The 21,331-nt window shown below is 44.4% G+C and overlaps 1 protein-coding gene across 1 annotated transcript in view; it reads right to left on the bottom strand.

The window, feature by feature from the left end:
* Positions 1-21,331, bottom strand: part of sema4f (sema domain, immunoglobulin domain (Ig), transmembrane domain (TM) and short cytoplasmic domain, (semaphorin) 4F) — a 208,237-nt gene that overhangs the window by 131,877 nt on the left and 55,029 nt on the right. Inside the window, exon 2 of the mRNA XM_078224518.1 lies at positions 1,662-1,822. Coding sequence (XP_078080644.1) covers positions 1,662-1,822 — 161 coding nt within the window. The remainder of the gene's footprint in view (positions 1-1,661; positions 1,823-21,331) is intronic.

Genomic DNA, 21,331 nt, shown 5'->3' on the forward strand with positions numbered 1-21,331 from the left:
TAGCATCCTAGTAAATCTTTTCTGCACTCTTTCTAGTTTAATAATATCCTTTCTATTATTGGGTGACCAGAACTGTACACAGTATTCCAAGTGTGGCCTTACCAATGTCTCGTACAATTTCCACAAGACGTCCCAACTCCTGTATTCAATGTTCTGACCAATGAAACCAAGCATGCCGAATGCCTTCTTCACCACTCTGTCCACCTGTGACTCAACTTTCAAGGAGCTATGAACCTGTATCCCTAGGTCTCTTTGTTCTACAACTCTCCCCAACGCCCTACCATTAACTGAGTAAGTCCTACCCTGGTTCATTCTACCAAAATACATTACCTTGCATTTATCGAAATGAAACTCCATCTACCATTCGTCAGCCCGTTGGCCCAATTGATCAAGATCCCACTGCAATCCTAGATAACCTTCTTCACTGTCCATTATGCCACCAATCTTGGTATCATCTGCAAACTTACTAACCATGCCTCCCATATTCTCATCCAAATCATTAATATAAATGACAAATAACAGTGGACCCAGCACTGATCCCTGAGGCACACCGCTGGTCACAGGCCTCCAGTTTGAAAAACAGTCCTCTATGAGCACCCTCTGTCTTCCACACAGTTGCCAGTTTGAGTGTCCATTCCCTCCCCAGAGGCATGTGCATACTGGATGGGCATGCAACCCAGAGGGTGAGTGTGTGCCACCACAGTGTGCACGGCCACGGGGTGAGTGTGCACCACCACGGGGTGAGTGTGTGCCACCACAGTGTGCACGGCCACGGGGTGAGTGTGTGCCACCACAGTGTGCACGGCCACGGGGTGAGTGTGCGCCACCACGGGGTGAGCGTGTGCCACCACAGTGTGCACGGCCACGGGGTGAGTGGGCACCACCACGGGGTGTGGGCACCACCATAGGGTGAGTGGGCACCACCATAGGGTGAGCGTGTGCCACCACAGTGTGCACGGCCACGGGGTGAGTGCAAACTGAAACACTGTAGAACACGTATTACTTTCCAGCTTCCTGGCAAACAAGAGAAACTAATGAACATGGCACTATATGCTCTCTGACTTACAATAAACTCTCACTACAAAATAAACAGGCTGCTTAGAATTCCCTTCCTGATGAAATCATGTATAATAAATGCCACTCTACACTTCACACATGGATTCAAAGTATTTTTGCGCTGAAAGCTAATTTACTGCATCTTCTCACAGTGAACTCCGTTTCGAGAGGCTGCTTGTCTTTGCTTCCATTCAGTTTTGTTAAAGCCCGGTTCACAGATTCCTTCATAATTTACGACTATTATACCCAGTATTAAAGCCAGATTCCAGGAAGGAAGAGCTAGGCTGCAAGAATGAGGGGATTTAAAAAGCCTTTTTTAATCCTTGACTTTTCTTATGCCATATATGCATGCATTACCAAGTCACAGCATCACTCAGTCCGGATTACATTCTGGCAGATCCTAATTAAGCTCCATCAACTCAAAGAGATTGTTTTTCCATTAGTTTCAGCTCCCCTATCCTGATACATCTTAAAGCAAAAGCAGACCTAACAGTTACATTCAGTATCCCATTCTTGCCTGACAGCAGTCAACGATTCATAGCCCTGACCGCCCAGGAATTCTGAATCCCGCACAGAGGCTACAGATTGCATATTTGAAAAATTACCATAAATGGATCCTCCGCCACAGAACTCAAGTTAAGAATGAAGATGGCATTAGTTGCTCCCACGTAGAGACGATTACTTTGCTGATCTACCAGAAAGGTGTTAAAGGAGTTGGTATCGTGAGGCTGGGGGAAGCTTTTCACTGATGACATGTGCTGAAGTTCTGCAATTGGAAAAAACAGAGTAACATCAAAATAACTGGAAGAAAAATTACAACAAAAAAAAATTATCAGCAGCTTTAAGGTCAGATTTAGGACATGTCTACGAAACAACAAAATCCTTGTTGGCACAAGTGGTGCCAACAGTGGCACAGTGGTTGGCACTGCTGCCTCACAGCGCCAGGGACCCGGGTTCAATTCCCAGCTTGCTTGGGTCACTGTCTGTGCGGAGTCTGCACGTTCTCCCCATGTCTGCGTGGGTTTCTTCCGGATGCTCCAGTTTTCCCTCACAGTCTGAAAGACGTGCTGGTTAGGTGCATTGGCCATGTTAAATTCTCCCTCAGTGTACCCGAACAGGCGTTGGAGTGTGGCGACTAGGGGATTTTCACAGTAACTTCATGGCAGTGTTAATGTAAGCTTACTTGTGACACTAATAAATAAACTTTTCAAAAAGAAATTTGGTCTGAATGCCTAGAATTTATCAATGTAGGAGGAACTTCATTTTGGAACACTATGTCCAACTTTAAGGCCTTGTTGAACATTACTCTTGTGCTCAATGCCCCCACTAACATCCAAATCACCTTCAGAGGGATTACTGACTCTTCTGATGCAAGGTGAGGATTCTAACTCATAAGTGCAGAACCACAAATTAATAGGGCAGAATAATTTGTTCCCATCCAGCTTAATCACTCACTCGGGTCTTTGAATCAAACTTATCATCTTGTGCCAACATACACTGCTGCCAGGATCTGAGCCTTGGTTGTGAATATTAATTATAATCCTATCAAAATATGGTGCAGTGACCAGACCAGCTCTCATCAGATTCATACGCTTGCATATTCTAATGAGGATTACTGGATAGCACACAGTAACAGAACCCAACTGGGCGACACGGTAGCACAGTGGTTAGCACTGCTGCTTCACAGCTCCAGGGACCTGGGTTCGATTCCCGGCTTGGGTCACTGTCTGTGTGGAGTTTGCATGTTCTCTTCGTGTCTGCGTGGGTTTCCTCCGGGTGCTCTGGTTTCCTCCCACAGTCCAAAGATGTGCGGGTTAGGTTGATTGGCCATGCTAAAATTGTCCCTTAGTGTCCTGAGATGCGTAGGTTAGAGGGATTAGCGGGTAAATATGTAGGGATATGGGGTTAGGGCCCGAGTGGGATTGTGGTCGGTGCAGACTCGATGGGCCAAATGGCCTCTTTCTGCACTGTAAGGTTTCTATGATTCTAACTGTTCCTGCATGAAAGCAATGGTATTCAGACAAATTACAGTCCAGCTTTTTAAAAAAAAATTCATTCAAGGGATATGGGCCTCTCTGGGTGGGCCAGCATTTGTTGCCCATTCCAAATTGCCATTCAACTGAATAGCTTGCTAGGACATTACAGAGAGCTAATCCAGATGCTGCCGTCCCAGCCAATAACAGGTGATTAGCTACTGACCAGTCATCGAACCCGGGACCTTGATACTCATATCAAAGATGTGCTGGTAAGGTTGATTGGCCATGTTAACTTGCCCCTTGGTGTCGGGGAGATTAGCAGGGTAAATATATGGGGTAACAAAAATGGTGGTCGGTGCAGATTCGATGAGCCCAAACGGCCTCCTTCTGCACTGTAGGGATTCTACTTGTCTTCTATGTGTCTATTTTGCCACAATGTCGATTAAGCAGACCTGTGAACTCCCCCTGAACTCCCCATCACCAACGCGGAGTCTGTACGTTCTCCTCGTGACTGCATGGATTTCCTCCGGGTGCTCCAGTTTCCTTCCACAGTCCAAAAGGCATGCTGGTTAGGTGCATTGGCCATGCTAAATTCTCCCTCAGTGTACCCGAACAGGTGCCAGATGTGGCGACTGGAGGATTTTCACACTAACTTCATTGCAGGGTGGTATTAATGTAAGCCTACTTGTGACACTAATATCACTGCACCTCAGCTGTAACTAAATCTGGAATATTCCCCACCTGACACATAGCCGGACCTCTGGAGGGAGTTTTGCCAGGGAAGGTGGGTTTTGTGTCCAAAAAGGACCAGTGCGCATGTGCAGTCAGCAATCAGCAGATATCTTGCATTGGCAGGAGACAAGGCAATGATGAACAGGGAGGATAACTTGCATTCATGTAGGCCCTTACATAATTTCATAACATTCCAAAGCACTATACAGCTAATGAAGTATTGTTCAAATGTAGTTACTGTTTAATGGAGGAAACATGGTAATCAATTTTAATCCCCTAAACAGCAACATGAAAATGACCAGTGAAGTTGTTTTTCAACAATGTTGAATAACCAGGACTTGTGTTTCTAAAGAGCTGTGCATTCAAGTATTCCTTTGCAAGGTTTTATCTTCCTGGATCAGTCTTCTGGAGATGTTGCAGGAGTTTGGAAGTATGTACTGTGGTGCAGACGGCAACCAAATCAAGACATTAGTAATACAGCCAAATCCACAGCAAAAGGAGCCATAACCTTGTAAAAATTTTAATTTAACCGCTAATCTCTCGCAGCTGCCAACATGACTGCTCTTTTAGATCTCCATCCCTTTGTTATTTCTCTCTAGTCTCTGCATGTATTCCAGACTCTCAATTAACTGTTTAACTTCTTTTCTATCATTTCTCTCTGATCACTAACTTGCTAAATTACATTCCTGTGCACTGTATTCACTGTTGACACTTATGCATAGTTCATGTTACAATACACTACAAGTATATCACTATAGAACAGATCTGCGCTTCTGAAACAAAGTGGGCCATAGAGTTTTGCCCAGAGGATGTGGCTCTTACAACTATCGATCCCTTTTATCAGTTTAAGCTTTTCACCAACAAAGCCCAGCATTCGAATTCTCGATGAAAAGCAGATTACGGCAGATGCTGGAAATCTGAAATAAAAACAGAAAACACTGGACGTACTCAGCACGTTACACAGCATTAATGGGGAGAGAAAAAAAGCCATATGAACTCGAACCACACTCCGCAGATGCTGCCAGACCTGCTGTTTATTTCCAGAACTATCGGTTTTTATTCTATTTCCAGGTCTTGCCAACACAGGAGAGGTCACCAATGAGGAGGTCACCCTCCTCATTAGCCAAGTGCCATGAGGTGCTTTTTTAAAATCATATTGTAACGGCCAGCAAGAAAGAAGCGGCAATTCACAGGCACAGCGCCACAAGACTTTTCTATGCTAATGAAAGAAATGACAATTTGAATACATAAGGCACACAATCCCATTTGATTTGATTTTGATTTGATTTATTATTGTCACATGTATTAACATACAGTGAAAAGTATTGTTTCTTGCGCGCTATACAGATAGAGCATACCGTTCATAGAGAAGGAAACAAAAGAGTGCAGAATGTAGCATTACAGTCATAGCTAGGGTGTGGAGAAAGATCAACTTATTGCAAGGTAGGTCCATTCAAAAGTCTGACAGCAGCCGGGAAGAAGCTGTTCTTGAGTCGGTTGGTAGACTTTTGTATCTTTTTCCCGACAGAAGAAGGTGGAAGAGAGAATGTCTGGGATGCGTGGGGTCCTTGATTATGCTGGCTGCTTTTCTGAGTCAGCAGGAAGTGTAGACGGAGTCAATGGAATTTAGAATTGAGGTAAAACATGCCTGCAATCCATAACTCCTTCTTGACAAGACACTGGACTGAGTGACCCAAAAGATCTCTCTTCTCGATTATGATTAATATTGATAAAGCAAAAGGAATTGGCTAAGGTACATCAACAACAACACTGGTGCAATCATTCTATTTTGGGATTTACCCACCACGTTTTACTTGCATTTCATAGAATCATAGAATCCTTACAGGGCAAAAGGAGGCCATTCGGCCCATCAAGTCTGCACCGACCACAATCCCACCCAGGCCCTATCCCCCTAACCCCACATATTTACCCTGCTAATCCCCCTGACACTAAGGGTCAATTTAGCATGGCCAATCAACCTAACCTAATCTTTGGACTGTGGGAGGAAACCCATGCAGACACAGGGAGAATGTGCAAACTCCACATAGACAGTCACCCGAGGCTGGAATTGAACCCGGGTCCCTGGCGCTGTGAGGCAGCAGTGCTAACCACTGTGTCACTGTGCCATCCCACCCACCCACCTTTAGAATCATAGAATCCCTACAGGACAGAAGGAGGCCATTCAGCCCATCGAGCCTGCACTGACAACAATCCCACCCAGGCCCTATCCCCGTAACCCCGCATATTTTACCGTACTAATCCCCCGACATCCCCGAACATTAAGGAGTAATTTCACATGGCCAATCAATCTAACCCGCACATTTTCGGACTGTGGGAAGAAATCAGAGCACCCGGAGAAAACCCACGCACATACGGGGAGAATGTGCAGACTCCACACAGACAGTAACCCAAGCTGGGAATTGAACCCGGGTCCCTGACGCTGTGAGGCAGCAGTGCTAACCACTGTGCCACCATGCCGCCCATTTCCTCCATCCCGTCTAATATTGAATATAAACACATTCTGCCTCAATCTCTAGCCTTAAAAGTAGATTCCATGGCCACAACTAAAGATGCGTAACACATACTACCATCAGCACTCCTGTGCTAAGTGACAACATGCAGGTGATCTCAACAAAACATCCGCATCCTCTTATTAACCACTCCACAACGTCTAATGGTGTTCAGAGATCCTTGAACGTTCAGTATCCCACCATTCATCCCTGTAAACATGACTTTGCAATAGACTATAACCTCTTCAATCCAGAAATCTATTGTCCAGAAACACCAGTTTTTGAACAGATCCAAGCAGTGTTCTCAATGTCATCAGCATCAATGCAATCCAGTACTTTGAGAGCAGAAACATGGAAGACCCAGTATTTGGATAAATTAAACAATTTCTATTACTGTTTTACAATAATGCAGCACTATGATTTCAGTTAGAGTCATAGAGATTTACAGCATGGAAACAGGCCCTTGGGCACAACTTGTCCATGCCACCCCTTTTTTTTAAAACCCCAAAGCTCGTCCCAATTGCTCGCATTTGGCCCATATCCCCCTATACTTATCTTACCCATGTAACTGTCTAAATATTTTTTAAAAGATAAAATTGTACCTGCCTCTACTACTACCTCTGGCAGCTTGTTCCAGACACTCACCACCCTCTGTGTGAGAAAATTGCCCCTCTGGACACTTTTGTATCTCTCCCCCTCACCTTAAACCTATCCCTGTAGTTTTAGACTCCCCTACCTTTGGGAAAAGATATTGACTATCTAGCTGATCTACGCCCCTCATTATTTTCTAGACCTCTATAAGGTCACTCCTCAGCCTTCTAAGCTCCAGAAAGAAAAGTCCCAGTCCATCCAGCCTCTCCTTATAACTCAAACCATTCAGTCCCGGTAGCATCCTAGTAAATCTTTTCTGCACTCTTTCTAGTTTAATAATATCCTTTCTATAATAGGGTGACTGTACACAGTATTTCAAGTGTGGCCTTACCAATCAATGTCTTGTACAACTTCAACAAGACGTCCCAACTCCTGTGTTCAATGTTCTGACCGATGAAACCAAGCATGCCGAATGCCTTCTTCATCACTCTGTCCACCTGTGACTCCACTTTCAAGGAACTATGAACATGTACCCCTAGATCTCTTTGTTCTATAACTCTCCTCAATGCCCTACCATTAACTGAGTAAGTCCTGCCCTGGTTTGATCGACCAAAATGCATCACCTCGCATTTATCTAAATTTAAACTCCATCTGCCATTCGTCAGCTTAAATATTTAAATCCACAGTATTTTACGGTTCTCACACTTGTAGTTAAGCATTCATTTGATTTGATTTATTATTGTCACATGTATTGGTACACAGTGAAAAGTATTTTCTTGCGTGCTATACAGACAAAGCATACCGTTCATAGAGAAGGAAAGGAGAGAGTGCAGAATGTAGTGTTACAGTCATAGCTAGGGTGTAGAGAAAGATCAACTTAATGCAGGTAAGTTCATTCAAAAGTCAGACAGCAGCAGGGAAGAAGCTGTCCTTGAGTTGATTGGTACGTGACCTCAGACTTTATCTTTTTCCCGGTGGAAGAGAGAATGTCCAGGGTGCATGGGGTCCTTGATTATGCTGGCTGCTTTGCCGAGGCAGCGGGAAGTATAGACAGAGTCCTTGGATTGGAGGCTGGTTTGCGTGATGGATTGGCATTCCAACACCATTCTACAATCCAGACAATTCTAAACGCAGAAATGACTTGGTCCCAAGCATTCCAGACTGAATCATTGAATCCCTACAGTACAGAAGAAGACCATTCGGCCCATCGAGTCTGCACCAACCACAATCCCACCCAGACCCTATTCCCGCAACACCACGCATTTTACCCTGCCAATCCCCCTGAAACTAACGTTCAATTTAGCATGGCCAATCAACCTAACCCGCACAGCTTTGGACTGTGGGAGGAAACCAGAGCACCCGGAGGAAACCCACGCAGACACGGAGAGAACGTGCAACTCCACACAGACAATGACCCGAGGCTGGAATTGAACCTGGGACCCTGGCGCTGTGAGGCAGCAGTGCTGACCACTGTGCCACCATGCTGCCCAAGTGGCAGTATGCGTTGTACACTGGAGTGTTTCCAGTGTACTGCAACACACAACATAAGTGATTCCATTGCAACAATGCTCAAAAGGAAGAAAATTTATAAGTTACAAGATATGTGAGTATGGCACAGTGGTTAGCACTGCTGCCTCACAGTGTCAGGGACCTGGGTTCAATTCCGGCCTCACGTTAGTGTGTGAAGTTTGCCCGTTCTCCCTGTGACTGCGTGGGTTTCCTCTCACACTCCAAAGCTGTGCACGTTTGATGGATTGGCCATGCTAAATTATCCTTTAGCATCAGGGAGATTAGTGGGGTTACAGGGATAGGGTCTTGGGGGGATTGTTTTCAGTGCAGGCTCGATGGGCCGAATCGCCTCTTTCTGCACTGTAGAGACTCTATGAACAACTTGTATTCGTACACTTTTAATGTAAAACATCCAAATTGCTTCACAGAATTATTACAAATCAAAATTTGACACTGAGCCACAAAAGGACAGGTGACCAAAAGCTTGGCCAAAGAGGTTTTGAGGAACATCATGTCGGTGAAATTTTTTTCTGAACTGACTCCCTGGGAGTAATGATGTGGAGATGCTGGCATTGGACTGGGGTAAACACAGTAAGAAGTCTCACAACACCAGGTTAAAGTCCAACAGGTTTATTTGGTAGCAAATACCATAAGCTTTCGGAGTGTTGCTCCTTCGTCAGATGGAGTGGAAATGTGCTCTCAAACAGTGCACAGAATCACAGAAATCAAGTTACAGAATACTAATTAGAATGCGAATCCCTACAACCAGCCAGGTCTTAAAGGTACAGACAATGTGGTGGAGGGAGCATTAAACACAGGTTAAAGAGATGTGTATTGTCTCCAGACAGAACAGCGAGTGAGATTCTGCAAGCCCAGGGGGCAAGCTGTGGGGGTTACTGATAATGTGACATAAATCCAACATCCCGGTTGTTTTGTCTGGAGACAATACACATCTCTTTAACCTGTGTTTAATGCTCCCTCCACCACATTGTCTGTACCTTTAAGACCTGGACGGCTGTAGGGATTCGCATTCTAATTAGTATTCTGTAACTTGATTTCTGTGATTCTGTGCACTGTTTGAGGGCACATTTCCACTCCATCTGACGAAGGAGCAGCACTCCGAAAGCTTATGGTATTTGCTACCAAATAAACCTGTTGGACTTTAACCTGGTGTTGTGAGACTTCTCCCTGGGAGTAACACAGATGATGCAGTACTAACATTCCAATGGGCAGATTCAAAAGCTGACTTTCCATAATAAAACTGAATCATAGAATTGAAATTAAGATAGATATATTTGAACTAGAGAAAAGCACCGAGATAAAGGGAGAATAATCACATTCGTATTTCTTTGCTCATTAAACAATCAGTGTAGCACAAAGGGCTGGTGGCATTCTTCTGCATTCTATGTCGAAGTCTGATCTAAAAATGTGTAAAATGGCACACCCATCATTTTGTGTGCTTAATAACGATCCCACAAAATAAAAAACAGTAGTAAATATAATTTATAGTTGACACCACAATGAAAAAGAACCCAGTTACGCTTAATAGAAACAGGCAGAAAGTTCAGAGCCCCAAATCCTCTTACAACATTGGGAGTCTCTTTGATTTTAAACTGAACTTTAAAAAAGAACTTTTGGCAGTCCACTTCCCACCCAAAGCATATCACTGCTGGACTTCTGACCTAAAGAACGAGCTCCTGCTCTGTTCCCCACCCCAAGCTACATGTTCTGTTATGATGTGGAGTTGCCAGCGTTGGACTGGGTTGGGCACAGTAAGAAGTCTCACAACACCAGGTTAAAGTCCAACTGGTTTATTTGGAATAACGAGCTTTTGGAGTGCTACTCCTTCATCAGGTGAGTGGAGAGGTAGGTTTCACAAACAAGGCATGTATAAAGACTTGCATTCCAACCATTATCTTGCAGTTGTGTCTTTGTCTATATATGCCGTGTTTGTGAAACCTACGTCTCCACTCACCTGATTGAAGGCTCGTAATTCCAAATAAACCTGCTGGATTTGAACCTGGTGTTGTGGTACATGTTCAGGTGGGCTTTTGACCGAATGCCCCATTTTCACTGCGATCCAAAGCCTCAATTCCGAGATGTCTGAAAAGATTCGAGTGGATAATTTCTGGTACACGATGAAAACTATTTTAGGAAGAGATATTAAAAAAGTTGATCAACACCATGTGCAAAGTGTAGCGGGGATAGCAAGTAAACTAAAGGTAATCGCAACTAGGAATGTAGATTACTTTATACAGTATTTATGTAACATCTTCTGGAATAAAGTGACTGATATAAGCTTCAGTTAACCACTGTACGTGAGACTGGTGAGTAAGAGCTACATACAGCCCATCACTCATCATGCACATTGTCTGACTCACAAAGTGAATGTTTCATTTCCAATTCTGGGCAAATAATGTGAGTGGCAAATAATGCAATATTCAAGAATGCATCACTCATACCCAGAACTGAAAATATACACTGTATTTTCTCAGGCCGTTACCAGGTTATCTTCGCTGTGGTAAATTTTAACTGAAAGGATGTGACGGCCCTTCAGGGGAGATCTACCAGAATGGCTTCGCTGATGAGAGGTTTTAGCTACAAGCTTAGGTTGCAAAAGCTGTGATTATTAACGTCCTCCTACGATTTGTTGAAGTCCCCCTCAGTGTTGACGATCACCCCAACCCAAATTTGGTGCCGTCTGTAAGTTTAGAAATCGTGGCCAGAATTCTCTAGCTGCTCACGTCGGCGTGATCTTCTGTTCCTACCGACAGCAGACCCCCGCCGCGGGTTTCCCGGCAGTGTGGGCTGGAGTTAGCCGGAAAATCCCATTGACAGTGGTGGGACCAGAACATTCTACCGCAGGGGAACAGAGCGTCGACTCCCACCATGAGAAACGCACTGCGGGGAGGCCAGAGAATCTGCTCTCCATCCCCCCTGCACCTGCCCACCCCCTCCGCCCCCCCCGCCCCAACCCCGTGTTTTAATTCCAAAGTCCAAATCATTCATGTAAATGATGAACATGATGTGGAGATGCCGGCGTTGGACTGGGGTAAACACAGTAAGAAGTTTAACAACACCAGGTTAAAGTCCAACAGGTTTATTTGGTAGCAAAAGCCACACAAGCTTTCGAGGCTCTGAGCCCCTTCTTCAGGTGAGTGGGAATTCTGTTCACAAACAGAATGATGAACAGCAGCAGGTCCCAGCAGTGGTTTCCTCCCACAGTTCAAAGATGTGCGGGTTAGGTTGATCGGCCATGCTAAATTGACCCTAGTGTCAGGGGGATTAGCAGGGTAAATATGTGGGGTTGTGGGAATAGGGCCCGAATGGGATTGTGGTCGGTGCAGACTAAATGGGCCGAATGGCCTCCTTCTGCAGTGTAGGGATTCTATGATTCCAGATCATTGTGGAACACCCACTTTGTCTTGAAGCCACTGAACAATCCATTCTCCCATTTGTCCCCTGACTCCTCTTCCCTTATTCATTAGTCTATTGTGCAGCACTTTATCAAGAGCCGATTGAAAATCTAGATAAATTACATCCACTGCATTAGTACTCTCTCCAATTTTCCTCACAAAATACAGTAGGAAAATTGGAAGAAGGTTTTGAAATCCATGCTGACTATTCATTATTATATTCCTCAGCCCCAGGGCGGCACGGTGGTTAGCATTGCTGCCTCACAGCGCCAAGGACCCAAGTTTGATTCCCAGCTTGGGTCACTGTGTGAAGTTTGCACGTCCTCCCCTTGTCTGCGTGGGTTTCCTCCAGGTGCTCCGGTTTCCTCCCATACTCCAAAGATGTGCAGGTTAGGGGGATTGGACATGCTCAATTGCCCCTTAGTGTCGGGGGATTAGCAGGGTAAATACATGGCGTTATGGGAATAGGGCCTGGATGGGATTGTTGTCGGTGCACGATTGATGGGCCAAATGGCCTCCTTCTACACTGTAGGGTTTCTTTGATTTTAGATATTCCTCTACTCTTTCCTTTAGTAAGGATTCTATTATTTTTGCTACCACAGATGTTAAGCTGACTGGTCTGTAATTCCATGGACAAATTATATCCTTTCTCAAATACAGTATAATTACATTAGCTATCCCATCATTCTTTTAGCACAAAACCTTTTCTCTAACAAAATATTAAATATGGGTTGCAATAAGGACAAAATGTGGATATGACACAAATTAATAACAAACTGAAAGGTAGAGAAGCAAAGAACAGTCACAGTTTGTGTTGAGTGGCTTATGTTAGCTCAACAGAACTGTACCAGACTGATCAATGATTAATGAAATTCAATACAGGCAAATGCAACGTAATATACAATAGAAATAAACATAGGAGTCATTTGTACTTCATGGGTGGAAGAGAACTTGCAAAGGAAAAGATCAGAGATACCCATTGTAATGACTCTAACAAGACCCTCAATGTGGGTCTCTTAGAATACGAACTCCCTGATTATGGCAGCAATGGCTTGTCGGATCAGGGAGCCATGTAAGTTCACATAATGTGGAGTGTCAAAGTTACTGGGATTCTGGGTTTATACTTAGTACAAGGAAGTGCCCGTAAAGCGACAATGGCCTCAGAGGACTTATTTCATCCATAACTGTTCTTTATCATAGAATCCGACAGTGCAGAAGGAGGCCATTCGGCCCACACTGACCACAATCCCACCTAGTCCCTAGCCCAATAACCCCATACATTTGCCCTAGCTAGTCCTCCTGACACTAAGGGGCAATTTAGCATGGCCAATCCACCTAACCCACACATCTTTGGAGTGTGGGAGGAAACCGGAGCACCCGGAAGAAACCCACGCAGACACGGGGAAAATGTGCAAACTACAAACATACAGTGACCCAAGCCGGGAATCGAACCTGGGTCCCTGGCGCTATGAGGCAGCAGTGCTAACCACTATGCCATCCACACTTGTTCAGCATTTCCAATAAATGATGCAACAATACACAAGTTGAACAGGAAGCACCTTGGATGTGTTGCCACATTAAAGGGACTTTATAAATGAGAGCAGTTGGCATTAAAATAGAATGCTGGGCTAGATTCCCAAATTGGTTTAAGTTTCAACTCCAGAGCTCATCCATTCTGGTCACTGTGGCAGAAGTGGGTCTTCCGTCTCTTGAGGAAATAGAGAGCAGGCACCAGTATTCAGTATTGGAGGGTGCTGAACATTGTGCAGTCATCAGCAATCACCCCCACGTCTGACCTTGTGATGGAAGATTGATGAAACACCTGAGGAACTCCTGCAGAGATGTCCTTGGATGGAGATGATTGACTCCCCACAACCACCTTCTTTTGTGCTCATTATGATTCCAACCAGTGGAGAGATTTCCCCCCCCCGATTCCCATTGATTCTGGTTTTGCTAGGACTCCTTGATGCATAACTTACCTTTCAAACCCATGACTACCTGCCACCCAAAAAGAATAAGGACAGCAAGCACATGGAAACACCATCACCTGCAAGTTTAACTCCAGTCACACACAATCCATCTTTAGAACTATGACACCATTTCTTCACTGTCGCTGGATCAACTTCTGGAACTCCATCCCTAACAGCACTGTGGGTGCACCAGCAACACATGGAATGTAGCAGTTGTCGAAGGCGGCTCCCCACCATCTTCTCAACAGCAAGTTAAGATGGGCAATAAATGATGTTTGACATGCATCTCAAATGTGCTAAACGTTTCCAAAATAAGCGTGATAAGGAGTTTATTTGGACACAATTTTTTTTAAATTCATTTGTGGGACATGGGTGTTGCTGGCTGGCCAGCATTTATTGCCCATTCCTAGTTGCCCAGAGGCAGTTGAGAGTCAACCAGATTGCTGTTGCTCTGGAGATACATGTAGGCCAGACCAGGTAAGGACGACAGATTTCCTTTCCTAAAGGACATTGGTGAACCAGATGGGTTTTTCCAACAATCGACAATGGTTTCATTATCATCAGCAGATTCTTAAATCCAGATATTTTTATAGAATTCAAATTCCATCATCTGCTGTGAGCGGGATTCGAACCTGGGTCCTCAGAATATTAGCTGAGTTTCTGGATGAATAGTCTAGTGATAATACCACTAGGCCATCGCCTCCCTCCAATGAAGTGTTACAATCGGCAATGTGTTGCTTGAAAGTGTAGTGGAAGCAGAGTCAAAAAGGAACTGGATATATACTCTGAAAAGAAGAAAGAAAGAGTTGCGGGGACAAAACAGGAAGTGGAACTAACAGATAGTGCTTCCTAATTGGCAGTATCAGAAGAAAGGGTTGAATGACCTCTTTCTGCGCTGTAAGATTCTATAATTCCTTTTGGGGAATGATTCCGGATTCATGATTCAGGCAAATTACTCGATGATGGGACATCCCAAGAATTTGTCATCCTAGGTGTGTGCCAGGCAGTTTGCTGCCCAATAATTGCCGCACCCTGAGAAGACTTGAGCACCAAAGTCATTTCATGAAATAAAACATTTGCTTTGATGATTTTAAAGATCCACAGGTTTAAAATACAGCATTAAAACTTGGAAAAAAGGAAGTCAGTCATGCAGCAAAAGTAGGGAGCACAGGAGGACACCAATGAGAAATATTGTAGTTCGGGATCAAGTTGAAGAGAAAGGCAAAATACAGACATTTTCAAGGGTCCAACAGAAAAACATGCAGCTTGTGAAATGACCTGATGGTCTGCTCTTCAATACTCAATCAGGCGGCACGGTGGCCCAGTGGTTAGCACTGTTGCCTCACAGCATCAGGGGCCCGGGTTCAATTCCCGGCTTGGGTCACTGTCTGTGTGCTCCTTCTCCCTGTGTCTGCGTGGGTTTCCTCCGGGTGCTCCAGTTTCCTCCCACAGTCCGAAAGACATGCTGGTTAGGTGTATTGGCCATGCTAAATTCTCCCTCAGTGTATCCGAACAAGCGCCGGAGTGTGGCGACTAGGGGAGTTTCACAGTAACTTCATTGCAGTGTTAATGTAAGTCTATTTGTGACACTAATAAATAAATAATAAAATCTTGTTCAGATTGCAGTAAATGAGATTGTGACTTGACATATTATTGTCACATGTATTAGCATACAATGAAAAAAATTTTGTTTCTTGCACGTTATACAATGCAAACCGTACATAGAGAAGGAAAGGAGAGTGCAGAATGTAGTGTTACAGTCATAGCTAGGGTGTAGACAAAGATCAACTTAATACGAGGTAGGTTCATTCAAAAGTCTGACAGCAGCAGGGAAGAAGCTGTTCTTGAGTCGGTTGGCACATGTCCCCAGACTTTTGTATCTTTTTCCCGACAGAAGAAGGTGGAGGATGCTGGCTGCTTTTCTGAGGCAACGGAAAGTGTAGACAGAGTGAATGAATGGGAGGCTGGTTTGCGTTCACGACCCTTTGTAGATTTTTGCAGTCTTGGGCAGAGCAGGAGCCATACCAAGCTGTGATACATCCGGAAAGAATGCTTCCTATGGTGCATCTGTAAAAGTTGGTGAGAGTTGTCGCGAGCATGCCAAATTCCATTCACCTCCTGAGAAAGTAGAAGCGTTGGTGAGCTTTCTTAATTATAACATCGGCATGGAGGGACCAGGACAGGTTGTTGGAGATCTGGACACTGATAAACTTGAAGCTCTTGACCATTTAGTAGGAGGTGTTGCAAATTTTTAATAGAGTAACTAAAGAAGATTGTTTTCATTATCAGAAAACATAGACTTAAGAACTCGGGGGAAGATTGGAACTTTTTTAAAAACAGCACGTTGGTATGATCTGCAACAAACTGCCTGACAAGGAGTGGAACAAATTCAATAGTAACTTTCAAATGGAATTGGATATATACTTCAAAGGGAAAAAAAAATTGCATGGCCACGGGAGGCAGGGCTGAGAAGTGGGTCTAATTCAGTAGCTCTTTCCAAGAACTAGTAAAGGTACAATGGAATGAATGGCCTCCTCAGCAGTTTTGTGAAGGTACGAATGTAGCACAAGGAGTGTTCTCTGAGCACAGCGGGTTCTTACTCGTGACATTGATCATTGAAATAATTGCTTCTAATGCAAACTGGCTGCAGACAAGTCTACAGCAGTGATTCGTCTGCTTTCAGTACTATTAACTTGACAGCTTCCTTTCAGTGGAAATTTGCCAGGCCCTAAAATTAAATCAGTAACATTGCAACCTACTGGAGCAGATAAGAGTTTTTTGTTTACATTTAGCCAGAATACTTTAAATCAGTGGTGGGCAACTTGTGGCCCAAGGGCCACATGCGGTCCATCTGGGTTCTGAGTGCAGCCCACACGACATTTTGTTGACCATTACCCATGCACAGGGTTGCTACATTCCACTGATTTCCATTTTGTTGTTTTTTTCCTATCGGTATGACTTGACATTTTTTTTTATTCATGGGATATGGGCGTCGCCGACTGGCCAGCATTTATTGCCCATCCCTGGTTGCCTGAGGGCAGTTGAGACCCACATTGCTGTGGGTCTGGAGTCACATGTAGGCCAGACCAGGTAAGGACGGCAGATTTCCTTCCCCAAAGGACATTAGTGAACCAGATGGGTTTTTCCAACTATTGACAATGGTTTCATGGTCATCAGTAGATTCTTAATTCTAGATTTTATTTTTAATTGAATTCAAATTCCACCATCTGCCGTGGCGGGATTCGAACCTGGGCCCCCAGAACATTAGCTGAGTTTCTGGATTAACAGTCTAGTGATAATACCACTAGGCCATCGCCTCCCACTTGCACATAAAGCAAGAGCAAGTGAAGTGATGTGTGTGCTGATTGCTCACAACATTGTCTGTGAGAGCCGTGCGCTCCCTCTGTGTCTAAAGTGTAAATATTTATTTTGTTTTTCCCATTTGAAATTGATCATTCTATTAATATCTAAACAATTAAGCTTATAAACAATATAACTTATGAAATATTCGGCATGTATTAAATGTATTCACGGAGTTATAGTTAATGAACAAGCCGGATTTCAAGCTTGTGGTCCACTGAGATGAAGGAGAGCCACTCATGCAGCCCACTCACTAGCCTAGGTTGCCCATCACTGCCTTAACTGGACATCACTGTATGTTCACCACAAATACTACTGACTGCCATGCATTTTGTTCCCTTCACGCTCTGAATTGATATGAAATTGAGAAAACAACAGACCAAGAATATTGTGGCAAGAGGGGGCTTCAAACCTTACACAGCACAGTTGGCGTTTAAAGTAAACAAACCTACTTTCTTCCAATCTTTATCATCGACCTTCTAATTGATCATGGAAAGGCTTGATATATTATATGACTCTATCCCACAAGTCAGCCCACGAGTGGGATATAAATATATCGTGCAGCTGTTCATCAGATGTCTAACTATTTTCCCAATACCAACAGAATGCACTCCTCTTCCCTCCCCACCATAGCAACATGACTGAGGTGAAGTCAAAGAAAAATTAAAGATAGAACTCCACTCAAAACAGTTTTGGTGTCGCACTATGCACCAAAGACTAAAATGCAATTAATTAATGAGCTAGCTTTCACTATATATACAGGTACATATATGGGTGGCACGGTAGCACAGTGGTTAGCACTGCTGCTTCACAGCTCCAGGGTCCTGGGTTCGATTCCCGGCTCGGGTCACTGTCTGTGTGGAGTTTGCACATTCTCCTCGTGTTTGCGTGGGTTTCCTCCGGGTGCTCCGGTTTCCTCCCACAGTCCAAAGATGTGCGGGTTAGGTTGATTGGCCAGGTTAAAAATTGCCCCTTAGAGTCCTGAGATGCGTAGGTTAGAGGGATTAGCGGGTAAATATGTGGGGGTAGGGCCTGGGTGGGATTGTGGTCGGTGCAGACTCGATGGGCCGAATGGCCTCCTTCTGCACTGTAGGGTTTCTATGATTCTATGATACAATGTCTCAAACCCAGATATCTCAAAATCAACAATGTCTAAAGCAATGTACAGTTCTCTCTCAGAGGATCTGGGCACAGTTCTTGGAACATGGTTAGCAGAGGAATGAAGAGACCATTCTCAGGCTGATCCCGGGGGAAGGGGGAATCTGAGAGAGTTTTGCACATAAAGGACCTGAGTCCATTGCAGCGCTTTTACGGTCTGCCTCTCTGCTGCCCTCCCTATTCTCCAAACACAAAGATGCCTGTTCCTCCGGCAGGATAGAGTCAGGGATTCTCTCCATAAGGGGCAGCAGCCCAATGAAACTCACCATTAGAGTCAGAGCAATGTCCTGTAATCAGAGCTCCATCCATTAATTCCTTCCAACCAAAACGGAGATTTACCTATATTTATTTTCACTGGATCTCACAGCACAGATCACCGGAGTAGGGAGAGGTGAGTTTCTGTTTTGTAGCAATGACTCTCCAGCGTTCCTGCTTTGAGTTTGCCAGTGAAAAATATGATGGAGAAGCCAGCTTTGCCAACTCAACGCTAAGCCGTGTTGGTGGTACGCTCATCCTGCCCTCCCTCCAGCCTTTTAATCTGAATGGCATTAAAGAATTTCACTCGTAAATCATCCTTTTGGGAGCGGTGTGTGTGTGTGTGTGTGGCTGCGTGGGTTTCCTCCGGGTGCTCCGGTTTCCTCCCACAGTCCAAAGATGTGTGGTTAGGTTGACTGGCCATGCTAAATTGACCCTTAGTGTCAGGGGAATTAGCTAGGATAAAAGAGGGTTATGGGGATAGAGCCCGGGTGGGATTGTGGTTGGTGCAGACTTGATGGGCCAAATGGCCTCCTTTTGTATTGTAGGGATTCTATGATTTTATGAGTTCTAGATCAGGTCTCAGCTGCACTATGTGACAACAGAAAACATGTGTCCACCCCTCCAATCTAATGGCGGGTAACCCAAAATCTTAGAAACTCTCTAGGGTGCTGGATTTCGGACATTGGACCCGCATTGGGTCGGATGAGAAACCGAGGCTCTAAGTGACCACGATTTTAAAAATAAACAAGATATAAACTTGTCTTTAAGTGTTAAGTGTGTGTACTTTTGCATGAAGACATGTATAAACAACTCTACAAGTGGTTCCTCTGATGGGTCAGTGAGTTTTTCAGTGACTCAATAAGGAATACACATCATAGGCTTTCAGCGGTGGTCCCCAATCTGCATCATTACCTTATCGAAGGTGGGACACTGTTGATTAGCCCAGTACTCTGGACAGAGATGGGAAAGAAATCAGCCAGGAGTGACAGTCCTATTGTCTCTCCATTGATCTATATCAGCAACTTGCCAAACCCTCATCAAAAGCTTACTTCAAACCGCAAGCACTACCTCCAACAAACAAAGGCAGCAGATGCTCGGTCATGCCACCACCTGCAACATCCCCTCCAAGTCACACAACATCCTGATTCAGAAATTTATTGCCATTGTTTCAATATCACTGTGTTACATAGAAACTAGAAACAGGAGTAGGCCATTCACTTTGATCATGGCTGCTCATCAAATTCAATATTCTGATCCCCCCCTTCCCCCCATATCCCTTGATCCCTTTAGCCCCAAAAACTATATCGAATTTCTTCTTGAAATCAGACGTTTTGTCCTCAACTACATTCTGTGATAGTGAATTCCACACATTCACCACTCTCTGGGTGAAGAAATTTCTCCTCACTTCAGTTCGAAAAGGTTTACCTTTTACTATGACCCCTAGTTCTAGACTCCCCACAATTGAAAACATTCTTTCTGACTCTAAAAGAGAAAATGCTGGAAAATCTCAGCAGGTCTGGCAGCATCTGTAAGGAGAGAAAAGAGCTGACGTTTCAAGTCCAGACGACCCTTTGTCAAAGCTCATCATTATCTTATCGAAGGTGTTCATTACTCTACTCTGAATCTCCTCTGTCCAACCCTGTTAAGTTTCTATGAGATCTCCTCTCACTCTTCTAAACTCCAGTGAGTATAATCCTAACTGATTTAGTCTCTTTCTCATATGGCAGACCTGCCATCCCAGGAATCAGCCTGGTAAACCTTCGCTTTACTCCCTCTATAGCAAGGATATCCTTCCTCAGATAAGCACAGCAAACCTGCACACAATACTCCAGATGTGGCCACATCAACACCCTATACAATTGCAGCAAAACATCTCTATCCCTGTACTCAAATCCTCTCGCTATGAAGACCAACATACTATTTGCCTTCTTTACTGCCTGCTGTACCTGCGCGCTTACTTCCAGTGACTGATGCACAAGGACACCAAGGTCTTGCTGAGTATCCACCTCTCTCAATTTACACCCATTCAAGTAAAATGTCTTCCTATTATTGCTACCAAAGTGGATAACCTCACATTTATCCACATTATACTGCATCTGCCATGCAGATGCCCACACACTCAGCCTGTCCAAATCATGCTGAAACATCTCAGCATCCTCCTCACAGCTCACCCTCCCACCCAACTTTGCATCATCATTTGGAGATAATACATTCAGTTCCCTCTTCCAAATCATTAATATATAATGTGAACAGTTGGGGTCCTAGCACTGATCCCTATGGACCCCTACTAGTCACTGACTGCCAAACCAAAAAAGACCCATTTATGCCAACTCTTTGCTTCCTATCTGTGAATCAGCTTTCTATCCATCTCAAGACATTACCTGCAATCCCAAAACTCTCTCTCGGACACTACTGTGGATGTACCTACACCAAAGAACAGTACAGCACAGGAACAGGACCCTCGGCCCTCCAAGCCTGCGCCGTAATGATGCCTACCTAAACTAAAACCGTATGCACTTACGGAGTCCGTATCCTTCTATTCCCATCCTATTCATGTTTTCGTCTAGTTGCCCCTTAAATGCTGCTATCCTTAAATGGCTCCCACCATCTCCCCGGGCAGCGTGTTCCAGACATTCACCACCCTCTGTGTAAAAAACTTGCCTCACACATCTCCTCTAAACTTTTCCCCATGCACCTTAGTCCCCTAGTACTTGACTTTTCTATCCTAGGAAAGAGCATCTGACTATCCACTCTGTCCATGCCACTCATAATCTTGTAAACCTCTATCAGGTCAC

This window comes from Mustelus asterias, chromosome 1 (assembly GCF_964213995.1).
Source record: "Mustelus asterias chromosome 1, sMusAst1.hap1.1, whole genome shotgun sequence".
Lineage (NCBI taxonomy): Eukaryota > Metazoa > Chordata > Chondrichthyes > Carcharhiniformes > Triakidae > Mustelus > Mustelus asterias.